Raw genomic sequence first — 16634 nt, forward strand, 5'->3', positions numbered from 1 at the left:
TGACGACGACGACTTGTACCCTCTTCATAAGGAGAACTCATATCATACCGCAATGTTATGTCGATTGCAAAATGGCACCACATTTGCAAGAAAAATATCCCAATCATCTTGTCTAAGTTTTTGAAGGGGAGCTTTTGTTGTGGAGACTAATTTCATAGCATTTAAGATGTTTTGAGTTTTCTGTTGCAAGGCTTGATAAAGTGTATTCACAATTCCCAAAATGTTCAAGTGCAAGACGAATATGAATTCAAAGCTCTTTATTACTTTGCAAACACCATTTGCTTGCCTGCGAATTTGTTGATTTGTACTCTTCTTGAGACTTTCAACAACTACACAATCAAGTTTCTAACAGAATCATAATGCGAGCTCCAACGAGTAGCTCCAGCTCGATGCAAGGTACCAATTTGATTGGCCCCTTTACCAGATTGACGCTCACCACTAGCCAACATATTTTTAACCTCACTCCTATGAAAAGATTTTAACCCACCAAGGAGCTTTGGAGAAGAAGCAACAAGATTGACAATACAACTCAAGTGAGAAAAAAATTGCCAAACATTAGGCTCATCTTTTGCTGCCGTAATTAAGGCCAATTGCAGACGATGTGCAAAGCAATGCACATAATATGTATATGGGCAATGTTTAAGAAATAAAGCTTGAAGTCTATTCCATTTGCCACGCATATTGCTAGCATCATCATACCCTTGACCACGCATGTTTTGAATAGAGAGATTAAATCGAGAAAGGATATTCAATATCTCTTTTTTAAGAGTCAATGCAGATATATTTTTGACACCCACGATATCAAAGAACCATTTCCCTAGAAAACCATCATTCTTGACGTATCTCAAAATAAGGGCCATTTGTTCTTTTTCAGACTCGTCTTGGGATTCGTCAACAAGAATACAAAAATAACCTCCTGCAACTTCATCAAAAATCATATTCCTAACTCTGTTAGCAAGTATATGCAAAATCTCCTTTTGGATTTTCAGAGAAGTGTATTTGGCATTTTGTGGAGCATTCTTTAATATAATGCTCTCAAGTGCATCATTCCCTCTCGCCTTGAACTTTAATAATTCAATTAGATTACCTTGATTCAATGAAGTCAAGCTTTCATCATGACCTCTAAAACCAAGTCCTTGAGGAGTAAGTACTTGAATAGTTTCAATTGTTGCCTTTACCCGCATTCGATTCTTCAAAATTTCTTCTTTTGATTGCGCATTCAACACTTTTTCAATGTGTTGGGAAGATTTCTTTAAATTGTTATGACTAATAACATAATAACTATGCGATGAAGATGCAAGTCCGACATGAAGCAAAAAAACACATTTGGATCCATCATTTACTTTCTTCCAATTGTTAAGCCCCTCATCAACAAGTGCAGAACGACTGATCGACTTATTTGGTTGATCAAACAAAAAGCATGAAAAACAATATGCTTTATCCTTTGAAGGAGAATACTCTAGCCAAGAAAATTGTTTAAACCAAATATGTTGGAATCGGCAATTCTACTTTCCAAATGAGGACCTAGGATACTCAAGTTTAGTTTGATAAGGCCCTAAGTTCACATAAGCTCATCTAACCTCATCCCGTTGATTAACTGGATATTCACAAATTTGCAAGCGTAAACCAGGATCCCGCTCAATAACAGTTGAATCAAATTCGCTTGGTTTATTTGCTTGACGCATGGAAGGCGGTTACACATCAGAAAATGAGGTTTCAACAACATTGGATGTTGTATTACTAGACTTCTGTTTTGATTAATAGAATGAGAAAAGGGTTTTTCCTTTTTTGAGTGGTGGACTTTCCATTATTTATAACCTAAAAAAATTAATAAAAAAAAATTAGCCCTATTTAATATTAAACTAGAGTATACTCGCAATAATTTTAAATATTAGGGTTTTTATATATATCCTCAATAATTTTTATTTAGGCTTTCATTATTTTGATATATGTCCAAAAAAAAAATTGTTCAAAGTTCAAAAACTAAAAGCAATATAGAAAAAAAAGGTTAAGAGCAAAAAAGATTCTTTTGATTAAGAGCAAAAGAGATTAAGAAGAAAAAAAGATTAAGAAAAAAAATCCATTCAGGCCGTGAAGTCATGAAATGTCAGATAAGATTAAGAACAATAAGATTAATCAAATCCATTCTCAACCAAAATAAGATTAAGAAGAAGAAAAAAAAAAGGAAAAAAAAGAAGGTCAAAGTTGTGAAAGAGTAGTACTTGTACCACTGATGGGAAGAAGAAGAAGAGGAATTGAAGAAGAGTTTAAGAGAAGCTGCTGATGGGGCTTCCTATTTATATTTTTGGGTTGTCTATTTTTGGGACTACCTCTTTAAACAAATACAAACCTATTGGGCTACCTATTTATTTTTTTGGGTAAGTATTAGGCTACTGTTGGGTTACCTATCTAAAAAACAAACAAAAAGACTATTGGTCCTTACTTGGGGTTGGGCTAGGCTGGGAGAGGTTGGGAGGCTAGGCTAGACTGGGAGGTTGGGTTGGGGTGGGCTTAAAAAAAAAAAAAAAAAAAAAAAAAATTTACAAATTTTTAAAATTTTGGACTGGTCTGTAGCCACCTATGCCCAACTCTAGGTCCGCCCTTGTATATATATATATACACACACTCATGAATAAGATAATCAAGTGAGGATAAAATTCTAGATTGCCTTTAGAAGCTTCTTTAATCTAATTGTGAGGATTAGTGTTAGTTAAGATTTAGTTTAATCAAGGCCCCTAAGCAATGATTAATTTAAAGTGTGCCAAACTTCTATATCTTATGCATTAATTTAGAATAACTCTTCGAGAAAAAGATAATTTTTATTTAATAAATTTGTTACAAAATTCCCGAGCCTTACATTTCATCTGAAGCTTCTTTGCTTGTTTCCTTTGATATTTGTGAGAGTTTATATCATGAATTGAGTGGATTATATCAAAGGGTTTGTTTATTTTGTTTTATTCACAAAAGAGAGAGTTGTTATTCGGTAGAGTCCGTAGAAATTAAGCCTGAAGCTTTGATGGATTCCGGAGTGGCTCATCGTCGTAGATTCGACATCGGCGTTGTGAATTCAGTGTTGGGCAAGACAATTCTGAGGTGAAAGGGGTGGTGGAAGAGGCATATAGGGGTCAGTTCAATTCGGGCGTGGATTCACTAGGTAATTGAGAGTATACTTGTGTAATTCCTTTTGGTCTTTTTAGTGGATTGTTTTGTGACTTTTGCCCATGATTTTTTTTATCACAATTGAAGGTGCTCCAATTGTCATTTTTCTATGTTAAATCGTTGTGTTGTTTTGTTTTTGATTGTTTGATTGAGATTGTTATTTACTAGTTAAAATTAATACATAATCATAAATCAATATCTCCAAGATTTTAGATTCATAAATGTCAAGATTATCTATAATATATTGAAATGTTAGAAGGTGTCCGTTCACTTTCATCCAACGTTAAGATATATTTGTGTACCTTTTTCTTATTTTGGTTTAGTAGATTAATTCTAAAATAATAAATAAAAAGATTACATTATTTCAATTGAAAATCACAAATATCATGTTGAGATTGAAATTTTATTTTACATTTTTTTATTCAATTGAATGAAATTAAATAAATTAAAAAATTCAATCGATCATAACATTCTTGAATTAAAATAACCTCAAAAAATAATAATTTTTTTTTTCAAAATGGAAAATTAAAAAGATTTATTTTAAAGAAAAAGAGAGAGAGAAAAAAAAAGGGTGAATCGGTGGCGTAGCAGAAAGGATTGCTTGATAGATATGCACTATGGTCACGTTTGTTTAACGGATTAGTTTAGATAAGATTGTTAGTGAGATGATTGTTAGTGAAAAAATTGTTAATATGAGGATTGTTAGTGAGAGAATTAAGTAAAAGTGTGTTTGATTTGATGATAGTGTGAGAGATGGTTACTGAAAGAATTGTTAAATTATTTTTTATATAAAATAAATATATAAATTATTTTTATATTAAAAAAATTAAAACAAATATTAAAACAAACTGTTAGGGTATATCTCTTTATTGGAGTTTGAGAGCCAATTGGTTTGTTAAAGAATTTTAATTTAGTTTGGTTTAAGTATAATATATTTTAATATATTATATCTAATTTTTAGAGACCTAATTCAGTTTGGTAACAGTTAGGACTTTGATATAATACCCAAAATTTAACAATATATATATATATATATATATTGTTTATATATTTTCGAGAGCAAGCGGCTATATAGATTGAAAAATGGATCAATTCGGTGGGTAAACAAAAGCTAATCATTATTAAGTGGATTAGTTTGTCAAGGTGTGGCTGTGTGTGTATTACTTTCACATACAAGCAATAGTGCTCCTCTATTTCGTTTGGTTTAGTTTTCGATTCTGTTTTGGGTGCATTATTTTGGATCTTCTACAACTCTATTTCGAAAATTTTTATTCATCTATTTGGTGAGGTTTTTCCTCTTATTTATTTATGATTATTTGGAATTCACCCAGGGGTGGTTTGTGAGACCATTTGTCTCTCGTTTGTAATCGTTTGGAAACTATTTGGTTGATAGTGAAATCAGATTTCGATCCCATAGACGTACCTCACATTGAGGGAACCATATAAAATTCTTGTGTTGCTTTTGATTTAATTTTACCGTATTACTTTTATTCCCATTGATTGATTTACTTGTGGGGAATCATATATTTTTTGTAACGACTGGTATCAGAGCTTACGGTTTATTTGGGTTTACTTATTTGTGTAAATCAATGGAGGGGAATGTGGGTCGTATGTCTAGCTTCAATGGAAGCAATTGGGTAACTTGAAAAACTAAAATGGAGGACCTATTATTTTGTAAAGATTTGTATGGACCTATTGAGGGTGATTGTGGCAAACCCGAGGGTATGCAAGATGATGAGTGGAAGAGGCTTAATCGAAAAGCCTTTGGTGTTATCCGTCAATGGATTGATGACAGTGTGTTTCATCATATTGCTATTCAAACTTCAACACATGATTTATGGAAAAAATTTGAAGGCCTTTATGATAGGAAATCAGTCACAAATTAAGTTTTTTTGTTTCGTAAGTTGGTTAATTTAAAATATAAAGAGGGCAGCCCTATTCCGAACATCTAAATGAAATATAGAGTATTGTTAACCAACTTGCTTCTATGAAAATTGTTTTTGATGATGAGTTGCAGGCTTTGATGCTACTTAGTTCTTTACCCGAAAGTTGGGAGACTTTGGTTGTGACAGTTAGTAATTCGGCACCTGATGGAGTTGTCACAATGGGTCAAGTCACTAGTAGCTTATTGAATGAAGAAACTAGAAGAAAATCAGCGAGTTCCTCTAATTCAGAAGTATTTGTTGTGAAAGGTCGAAGCAAAACAAGGGAGATGAGTAAGACTCCCCATGGTCGTGATCAAAGCCATGACAAATCAAGAGATAGTTCTTTTTCAAAAAAAGACATTGAGTGTTACTATTGCCATGAGAAATGGCACATAAAGCGGGAATGCCGAAAGCTCAAGAATAAGGAGAAAAGGCATGACAAAAGTGTGGATAAGAAGCAAGAAGACACAACGACAATTACTACCAATGGTGATCTTATGGTCGTTTGTGAAGATGATTGTATCAATTTTGTGGGCCAAGAGAGCAATTAGGTGATTGATTCTGGTGTTTCTTTTCATGTGACTTCTCGAGTTGATTTCTTCACTACCTATACCAAAGGAGATTATGGTTCTGTTTGAATGGGTAATGAATGTTTGTCCAAGATTATTGGCATGGGTGATGTTTGGTTGGAAACAAATTTGGGCTGCAAGTTGTTGCTTAAAGATGTAAGGCATGTTCCTGACATTCGCCTCAATTTGATCTCTACTGGGAAGCTAGATGATAAAGGTTTCAACAACAAATTTGGTGATGGAATATGGAAGCTCACAAAGGGTTCTTTATTGGTGGCTAAGTACAAGAAGACTCATACACTTTATTCGATGCAAGGGAAAATTTGTAAAGGTGTTGTCAATGCACTTGAAGATAATACTTCTACTGAATTGTGGCACAAGCGGCTTGGCCATATGAGTGAAAATGGGCTACAAGTTTTGTTCAAGAAAGAGCTTCTATCCGGTGTGAAAGGTACACATCTCAAAACTTGTGTTCATTGTTTGGCGGGTAAACAACATAGAGTTTCTTTTCATAAAAATGTTGCTTCTAGAAAAGAAAATGTTTTAGAGTTTATTCATTCAGATGTTTTTGGTCCTTTGAAAGTTAGAACACATAGTGGTGCACTTTATTTTGTTACTTTCATTGATGATTATTTAAGGAAAGTTTGGGCTTTTATACTAAAAACTAAAGATCAAGTTCTAGAAGTATTTAAGCATTTTCAGGCCATGGTTGAAAGAGAAACAGGATAGAAATTGAAGTGAATCCGATCAGATAATGGTGGTGAATATATTAGGCCATTTGATGAGTATTGTCGCAGCCAAGGTATTCGGCACCAAAAGACAGTTAAGAAGACTCTTCAACAAAATGGCATTGCCGAGAGGATGAACTGCACCATTGTGGAAAGAACAAGGTGTTTGCTTTCACAAGCTAAATTGCCAAGATCCTTTTGGGACAAGGCATTGAGGACAGCGGTTGACGTGATCAATTTGTCTCATTCCTATCCTTTGAATGGTGGTGTTCCAGAAAGAGTTTGGACCGGCAAAGATGTGTCTTATGAGCACTTGAAAGTGTTTGGTTGCCGAGCTTTTGTTCACATTCCAAAGAATGAGAGGTCCAAGCTTGATAGTAAGTCAAGACAATGTATTTTTCTTGGCTATGGGCATGATGAGTTTAGGTATAGATTGTGGGATCCAGTAGACAAGAAAGTCATTCGAAGTTGTGATGTTTTGTTTCTTGAAGACCAAACAATTGAAGACTTTGGCAAAGGTGATCAACTGGAGCCAAAATCTAGTGATCTCATTGACATGGATCTATCTCCTTCATCTTCAGTTGATGATGAAAATAAGGGAGATATGCAGCCACCTATTGAAGAAGTGGAGGATAATACTAATCCTAATGAAGTTGAGCCAGAAATTGAGGAAGAACATCTAACTCAAGAACCGCCACCACAACTTGAGTTGAGAAAATCTACAAGGGACCAACAACCTTCAAGAAAGTATCCTCTCAATGAATTTGTGTTGATTTTCAATCAATGGGAACCCGAGAGCTACCAAGAAGCAATTGAGTATGCAAAGAAAGGTAATTGGAAAAAGGCCATGGACGAGGAGATGAATTCCTTGCTTGAAAACCAGACTTATGATTTAGTGAAGTTTCCTAAAGGGAGGAAAATTCTGAAAAATAAGTGGGTTTTCAAATTGAAGAATGATGGCAAGAATTTAAGGTACAAGGCACGTCTTGTTGTGAAAGGCTTTGGGCAAAAGAAAGGTATTGACTTTGATGAGATTTTCTCGCCGGTTGTGAAGACGTCTTCTATTCGAGTTGTACTTGGCATGGCTGCAAGTATGAACCTTGAAGTTGAACAACTTGACGTGAAGACTGCATTTCTTCACGGTGATCTTGAAGAAGAAATTTACATGGAGCAACCAGAAGGTTTTGTGGAAAAAGGGAAAGAGAAATAGAAATTTGTTTCCAAATTGAAGAAAAGTTGTATGGCCTCAAGCAAGCCCTGCGGCAATGGTACAAAAAATTTGACTCTTTCATGATGAATAATGGTTTTTCTAAAACCACTTTGGATCATTGTGTGCTTGTGAAAAATTTTCCGGATAGTAAATTTATTATTCTTTTGCTTTATGTTAATGACATATTAATTATGGGTCAAGATTACACAATGATAAACAAGTTGAAATTGGAGTTAAGCAAGTCTTTTGCTATGAAAGATTTGGGATCGACAAAGTAAATTCTTGGTATGAAAATTGTTCGTGATCACAAAGAAGGGCTGGTTTGGTTGTCTCAAGAAAGCTATATTGAGAAGGTTCTTGAGAGATTCAACATGAATAAAACAAAGTCGGTTGGTTGTCCACTTGCGGGTCACTTCAAGCTTAGTTCGAATCAATGTCCTACAAGTGATAAAGACAAAGAAGAGATGTTGAAAGTTCCTTATGCTTCAGCAGTTGGTTCTTTGATGTACGCCATGGTTTGTACAAGGCCGAATATTGCTCACGCCGTTGGTGTGGTGAGTCGTTTTCTCTCTAATCCGGGTAAAGAACATTGGGCAGCGGTAAAGTGGATTCTAAGATATCTTCGAGGGACTTCGAAAGTATGTTTGTGTTTTTCGGATGGTAAGCCGATGCTTTATGGGTTCACGGATTCTGACATGGCCGGTGATGTTGATTCTAGGAAATCTACTTCGGGGTATTTGTAACATTTGCAGGAGGAGCTAAATTATAAAAATGTGTTGCTCTCTCAACTACTGAATCTAAATTTATTGCTATTACGGAAGCTTGCAAAGAAAAGTTATGGTCGAAGAAATTTTTGCAAGAATTGGGTTTGAAGCAAGAAAGGTATGTGCTTTATTGTGATAGTCAAAGTGTTATTCACTTGAGTAAAAATTCTACTTTTCATTCGAGATCGAAACACATTGATGTGAGATACCATTAGATTCGTAATGTGTTAGATTCAAAATTGTTGTAACTCGAAAAGGTTCATACGACTGATAATATTTCGGATATGTTGACTAAGACTTTGTCGAGGGACAAACATTTAAAGTGTCGAACTTTGGCGGGTATGGTTGATGTCTCCACTTAAGTCGATAGGAGGAGAATTGTTAGGGTATATCTCCTTATTGGAGTTTGAGACCCAATTGGTTTGTTAAAGAATGTTAATTTGGTTTGGTTTAGGTGTAACATATTTTAATATATTATATCTAATTTTTAGATACCTAATTCAGTTTGGTAACAATTAGGACTTTGATATAATACCCAAAATTTAACAATATATATATATATATATTGTTTTTATATTTCCGAGAGCAAGCGGCTGTATAGATTGAAAAAGAGATCAATTCAATGGGTGAACAAAAGCTAATCATTATTCAGTGGATCAGTTTGTTAAGGTGTGGCTGTGTGTGTATTACTTTCACATACAAGCAATAGTGCTCCTCTATTTCGTTTGGTTTAGTTTTCGGTTATGTTTTGGGTGCATTATTTTGAATCTTTTACAATTCTGTTTCGAAGATTTTTGTTCATCTATTTGGTGAGATCTTTCTTCTTATTTATTTATGATTATTTGGAATTCACCCAAGGGTGGTTTGTGAGACCATTTGTGTCTCATTTGTAATCATTTGGAAACTGTTTGGTTGATAGTGGAATCGAATTTCGATCCCGTGGACGTACCTCACATTGAGGAAATCACGTAAAATTCTTGTGTTTCTTTTGATTTAATTTTTTCGCATTAGTTTTTATTCCCATTGATTGATTTACTTGTGGGGAATCATATATTTTCTGTAACACAAACAGGTGCACTTGATAATAATTTTTTTTTTTTTATATAAAATAGACTCAATCCCTTCATTATTTTTCTAATCCCATCCAAAATTTAACCAAACTAATTTCTCTATTGAGGGGGATTTCTAAGCCCCTTAGACTATCAATCTGCCCTCCCATTTCACTACCAAACATGTTACAAGTGGGACCCACAACCATGATAGTCCAGTCTAGCTACTCAAGTCGCGATACAAACATGGCCTATTGATTTTATGAATTTTTATTTATGTTTGATTAAAATAAATTAAAAAATGAAATAAGAAAAAAAAAAAATTTAATTAACAGATGAAAGATTACGGGGTTATATGCCAAATCTATATAAAGTGATAATTATGCTACAAAGTGGTCTTATGATTTTAGAGGTTGAGTTCGACTATATCAAATAGAAGTTTGATAGTTTTGGTTATGATTTAAAGGTTTAATGAACGAGTGTCTTAAGAACATATTGATTAATAAAGTTTAAAGGTTTTTTCTTTTAATTTTTTTTAACTTGAGTGTCTAAACTAGTTTCGTGCATTACTAATCTCAAGGTCTTAAAATTAATAATTGGATAAACTTTCAGTAACTTTTTGAGATGACTCGAACTTAATATCTTCAATCTCATTCTTAAGTTTTTACTATTCGACCAACTTTTTAGAATTGTTTAAAGGTCTAGTTAACGTGTGTCTATAGGTTGTGTTTGGATTATAAATTTAGGTGAAGCTTTAAAAAGAAAAAGGAAAATGTGAATTCATAATCCAAACACAGTATTAGAGTAAATGTTAAGAAAAATTTTAAAAATTACGTTTTTGTTGTACATACTTTCATGTAGAATTTATAATTTTTTAAAATTTCTTAACATATATTTTAAAAGTATACGTTAACAAAATCTAAATTGATTGCATATTCGTTTTTACATGTGCTCTCATGCGTAATGTCCAATCATTTGAAATTTCTTAACAAATGTATTAAGGACACTCACTAACAAAAACTCATGATTTAAACTAACTTTGTTCATGACTTAAAATTCTGTTTGCTGATACTTTCAAAAGTGATGTTAGCTATACTTAAAATAGTGTTGTCTTAAAGTGCCCTTGAATGTGGTTTTCCATTTATTTTCTTGAAAAATACTAATAATTGTGACTACAACAAAAACATACTTAGTGGCACTACACTAGTGGTATATTTTTAGAAAATGTCACAAAAAATGATATTTAGTGACACGTTTTTTAAAAATGTCACAAAACGACAAACATAAAAGGCTCTAGTGATATTTCAATGAACAAGTGTCACAAAACTACAACAAAAACATACTTTAGTGGCACTACACTAGTGACATATTTTTAGAAAATGCCACAAAAATGATATTTAGTGGCACGTTTTTAAAAAATGCCACAAAACGATAAACATAAAAGGCTCTAGTGACATTTCAATGAACAAGTGTCACAAAACTATAACAAAAACACACTTTAGTGACACTGTACTAGTGGCATGTTTTTAGAAAATACCACAAAAATAATATTTGGTGACTCATTTAGATAAATGCCACAAAGCCACAAGCATATAAGGCTTTAGTGGCATTTCAATAAATAAATGTCACATCAGTTTTATGGCATTTTATAAAATAATGACACAAAAAATTATGTTCGTGATATTTACCAACAAATGCAACTAAACTTTAGTAGCAATGACATTTTTTAAAAAATGTCTGGACACTAGGTAGGCGCAAATTACTTTTTATGGCACTTAGGTGAAAAGTTTCATAAACAAATATTTTATATCATTTTGAGAAATGCCACTAAGTCAAAAACTTTCCAAGCGTCACTACAACATTTTCTTAGTTTAGTGACATTTGAAAGTGCCACAAAACTATTCTTCTAATGACATTTTTTGGTCTTGTGGCATTTTGAACAAGTGCCACTTCTATCGGTGCCACGGTAGATACGAGTGTCACGGTAGATACTTGCAAGTGCCACTGCACCATCATGGCTAAAAACTTTCAATGACATTTTAATGTCATGGTAGATATTATTTGTGGCACTATCAAGCGCCATTAAAAAAAGAGTTAGTGACACTTATAAGTGTCATTACACCATCAAGACTAAAACCTTTCAGTGACACTTTAATGTCATGGTAGGCACTATTCGTGACGCTATCAAGTGCCATTCGTGACGATAATTCGTTGTAGAACAATTTGATCCGCTCTTGCAGAGACTCGAACCGCCAACCTCCCGCACCATAAACCTTATACACCACACTCTTCCCACTACACCTCTATAGCACCATATGATTATATATGCAACATATATTATTTATATAGTACATACATTTATATTAATATAAAAGTATATGTATAAACATAATTATTTTATTGAACATAATTTATGTAAAATAAACTATTTACTAGTAAAATAAAAAAAAGACCACTTTTGGCGACTAAAAATATTTTTTGGTCGCCAATTTTATACTTTTGGCTACAAATTATTTTTTAGTTGCTAAAAAACTTAACTTTTGGGGACCAAAATCGGATTTGGTCACCGAAGATGCACTTTCAGCTACCAAAATTTTGGTCACCAAAAAATTTAATTCCCGCCTTAGGATTTTAGTTCTCCCGCGCTAAAAATAACCACTTTTGGGAACTAAACTTATTTTTAGTCGCCAATTATAGACTTTTGGCTACTAAAATTTTTTTAGTCACCAAAAAGCTTTAATTTTGGCTACTAAAATTTTTTTAGTCGGTAAAACCCATATAATCAGTGACCAAACTTATTTTTAATCGCCAATTGTAGACTTTTGGCTACTAAATTTTTTTAGTTGCCAAAAAGCTTTACATTGAGCTACTAAAATTTTTTTTGTCACTAAAACCCACATAATCAGCTACCAAACTTAGTTTTGGTCGCCAATTGTAGATTTTGGGCTACTAAAATTGTTTAGTCGCCAAAAAGCTTTACTTTTGGCTACTAATACTGTTTTGATTGCTGAAAGCTATACTTTCAGCGACCAATTTTTTTTTGGTCAGGAAATTTAGTCGCTGAATATACTTTTTCCTGTAGTGTATATTGAGTTTAATTTATTTATTTTTAATCATTTACTGCATTGTAAAAATTTTAAAAATATATTGGCATTTTTTATTTTTCAAAAATGCCATTATAAACTTGAAAAGTTTTTGAATTAGTGGCATTTCTCAAAATGCTATAAAATATTTGTTTATGAAACTTTTCACCTAAGTGCCATAAAAAGTAATTTGCACCTACCTAGTATCCTGACATTTTTTAAAAAATGCCATTGCTGCTAAAGTTTAGTGGCATCTGTTGGTAAATGTCACGAATATTATTTTTGTGGCATTTTCTAAAAATATGCCACTAGTATAGTGTCACTAAAGTGTGTTTTTGTTATAATTTTGTGACACTTGTTCATTGAAATGTCACTAGAGCCTTTTATGTTTGTCGTTTTGTGGCATTTTTCAAAAACGTGCCACTAAATATCATTTTTGTGGCATTTTCTAAAAATATGCCACTAGTGTAGTGCCACTAAAATATGTTTTTATTGTAGTTTTGTGACACTTGTTCATTGAAATGTCACTAGAGCCTTTTATGTTTGTCGTTTTGTGACATTTTTAAAAAACGTGCCACTAAATATCATTTTTTGTGGCATTTTCTAAAAATATGCCACTAGTATAGTGCCACTAAAGTGTGTTTTTGTTGTAGTGCGTATAATGGCATTTTTGAAAAAACAAAAAATGCCAATATATTTTTAAAAATTTTTACAATGCAGTAAATGATTAAAAATAAATAAATTAAACTCAATATACACTACAGGAAAAAACATATTCGGCGACTAAATTTCCTGACTAAAAAAAGTTTGGTCACTGATTATATGGGTTTTAACGACTAAAAAATTTTAGTAGCCAAAAGTAAAATTTTTTGGTGACTAAAAAAATTTTAGTAGCCAAAAGTCTATAATTGGCGACTAAAAAATAAGTTTAGTCGCCAAAAGTGGTTATTTTTAGCGTGGGAGAACTAAAATCCTAAGGCGGAAATTAAATTTTTTGGCGACCAAAATTTTGGTAGCTGAAAGTGCATCTTCGGTGACCAAATCCGATTTTGGTCGGCAAAAGTTAAGTTTTTTAGCAACTAAAAAATAATTAGCAGCCAAAAGTATAGAATTGGCGACCAAAAAATATTTTTAGTCGCCAAAAGTGGTCTTTTTTTATTTTACTAGTAAATAGTTTATTTTACATAAATTATGTTCAATAAAATAATTATGTTCAATAAAATAATTATGTTTATACATGTACTTTTATATTAATATAGATGTATGTACTATATAAATAATATATGTTGCATATATAATCATATGGGGCTATAGAGGTGTAGTGGGAAGAGTGTGGTGTATAAGGTTTATGATGCGGGAGGTTGGCGGTTCAAGTTTCTGCAAGAGTGGATCAAATTGTTCTACAACGAATTATCATCACGAATGGCACTTGATAGCGTCACGAATAGTGCCTACCATGACATTAAAGTGTCACTGAAAGGTTTTAGTCTTGATGGTGTAATGACACTTATATGTGTCACTAACTCTTTTTTTAATGGCACTTGATAGTGCCACAAATAATATCTACCATGACATTAAAATGTTATTGAAAGTTTTTAGCCATGATGGTGCAGTGACACTTGCAAGTATCTACCGTGGCACCGATAGAAGTGGCACTTGTTCAAAATGCTACAAGACCAAAAAATGTCATTAAAAGAATAGTTTTGTGGCACTTTCAAATGTCACTAAACTAAGAAAATGTTGTAATGTGTACAATGTGTTGTGGTTAAAATTCGTATGCGTAAAAGTATATTAAAATATGTATAAATAAATAAATAAAAATATATAAAATGTGCATTAAAATTTTTTTATTTTTATTTTATTTGATTGTTAATGAACTACTTATTTTATTTGGTGGACTAATTTCCTCAAAATTAAGAATTTGAACCCCGTTTTGAAAAATCTAAATACGTACATCAATTTCAATCAAACAATCAACGACAAATCAAAACAATGATTTAACGTGAAAAAAATTATAATTGAAGCACCTCTAGTTATGATAAAAAAATCACGGGTCAAAACCACAAAACAATCTACTAAGAAGACGAAAATGAATTATACATGAGTATTCTTAATTACCTAGCGAATCCACGCTTAAATTGAACCAAACCCAATATGCCTCTTCCACCGCCGTATTCACATCGAAATTGTTTTGCCCAACGTTGAATTCATAATGCCAATGTTGAATCTACAATGATGAGCCACTCCGGAATCCACCAATGCTTCAGACACAAGTTCTCTAGAATCTCCTGATGAACACCTCTCTCTTTTTGTGAATAAACGAACACGGGTCAAAGCCACAAAATAATCCATTAAGAAGACAAAAATAAATTATACATGAGTATACTTAATTACCTAGCGAATCCACGCTTGAATTGAACCAAACCCAATATGCCTCTTCCACCGCCGTCTTCACATTGAAATTATTTTGCCCAACGTTGAATTCATAATGCCAATGTTGAATCTACAATGATGAGCCACTCCGGAATCCACCAAAGGTTCAGGCCCAAGTTTTCTGGAATCCCCTGATGAACACCTCTATCTTTTTGTGAATAAACGAACAAAATCATCCCTTGATGTTTATCAATATGTAGTTCTTTTATCAATTGATCACCTTCTATATATCAAGAAAACTCATATAAACCACCCTCCAATGTAAAACACTTTGTAGTTTACTTCTCTCTGATAATTTGAACAGATCCAACCCTAAAAACAACAAACGACGCATTTTATACTAAACAGAGCCGTGAATACTGCTTGAGCGCACACTTCGCTGCTCAAGCAGTGTGAGTGCAGGCGGTGCAAAAAATATAGGCCAACTTCTTAAGCGCAACATCTACCGCTCGAGCGATGAAACATATTTATCAGAAATTCAGTTTGCAGGCAGAGATACTATATGATTCACTTCATCGCTTAGGCACACAAATGATCGCTCGAGCCGCCAAATAACTTTGGCTTTGATTCCTATACATAATCAGTGAAGTGACAAACAAGTAATGCTCAAAATATAGCATGTAACACAAATTCCTCTACACAGACACAATTCGGGTTGGATTCGTATCTAAACATGCATATACTCACTGAAACAAAAGAGTGAATAAAATAACAACTAAAAATAGTTTTGTCAAACGAAATTGTCGATTACAAAAACCTAACATGTTCAAATTTTTAATAATAATAATTTAAAGATATATATTATGTTGCAATTCAACATGATCAATTCAAGTATTTAACAAATATTTAGTCTTATTTGAACATAGTCGAGAAAGTTGAGTGTTTTGCTTGGTAACATTGTCCAAAAACATGTACTTAATTTTATTTTACAAAAGAATATAAATAAAAAGTTTAATTTAGGGCGCATAAATATTTTGAAAGTATATGAAAAGAAAAAATACATGCTTGTGAATTACGGGCAGTGGTGGCTGTCAATAAGAAGGTGGCAACGAACACCAGGGAGTAATAGGAGGGTCACGGAGAGTGGTTGAGTTTGGTTGAAGGTGGTGGGTAGTTGATGATGGGGAGATGGCTGGATCTGGTGGTGGTCAGAAGTGGTGCCGAATGAGAGAATGAAAACTTATTTTGAAAAGAAAATAAAAGGTCTATTTTTAATTTGAAAATAAGTGAAATTTTTAGGAAATCTTGTTTGGTTTTAGAAAATTGAGTGAACTTTTCAAAAAATTGAATTTTTTATTTTTTGGATTTTTTCGTTTTTTGTCAAAACATTTAATATTTATTTTTTTATTTTTTAGATACATCTAATCTGAATACACTTAAAAAGTATAATATTTATGAATTTTTTTAAAAAAAAAATCATCAAATACAAAAAAAAAATTAAAATTCAATATATATATTTTTTATTTTTGTGTATTTATTGAGTTTTTAAAATATTTTTTTCATAAATATTTTACTTTTTGGGTGCATCTAAGTTATGCGCACCTATACGGTAAAAAGTTTATTTAAAATATTTAAAAAAATTCACTAAAAAAAAATAAAAAAACAAAAGTTTCAATATTTAGAAAATCAATCAAAATCAAACAATCCTTTAAAAAAAACAACATATAACCAAATGTCTTTTTGCTTCAAATTTTCAATTTTCTTTTATAAAACA

General features: G+C 32.5%; 1 protein-coding gene across 1 annotated transcript; it reads right to left on the minus strand.

Annotated features, from left to right (window-relative positions):
- Positions 1-329: 329 nt before the first annotated feature.
- On the minus strand, positions 330-1685 carry LOC114269282 (uncharacterized). Its single transcript, XM_028210569.2, has 2 exons — positions 1581-1685; positions 330-1394 (listed from the first exon to the last, which is right to left on the minus strand). Exons 1-2 carry the CDS (start codon positions 1683-1685, stop codon positions 330-332), a joined length of 1170 nt encoding a protein of 389 aa, XP_028066370.2.
- Positions 1686-16634: the final 14949 nt, after the last annotated feature.

The sequence above is a fragment of the Camellia sinensis genome, chromosome 1, assembly GCF_055761805.1.
Source record: "Camellia sinensis isolate YWXY chromosome 1, ASM5576180v1, whole genome shotgun sequence".
NCBI lineage: Eukaryota > Viridiplantae > Streptophyta > Magnoliopsida > Ericales > Theaceae > Camellia > Camellia sinensis.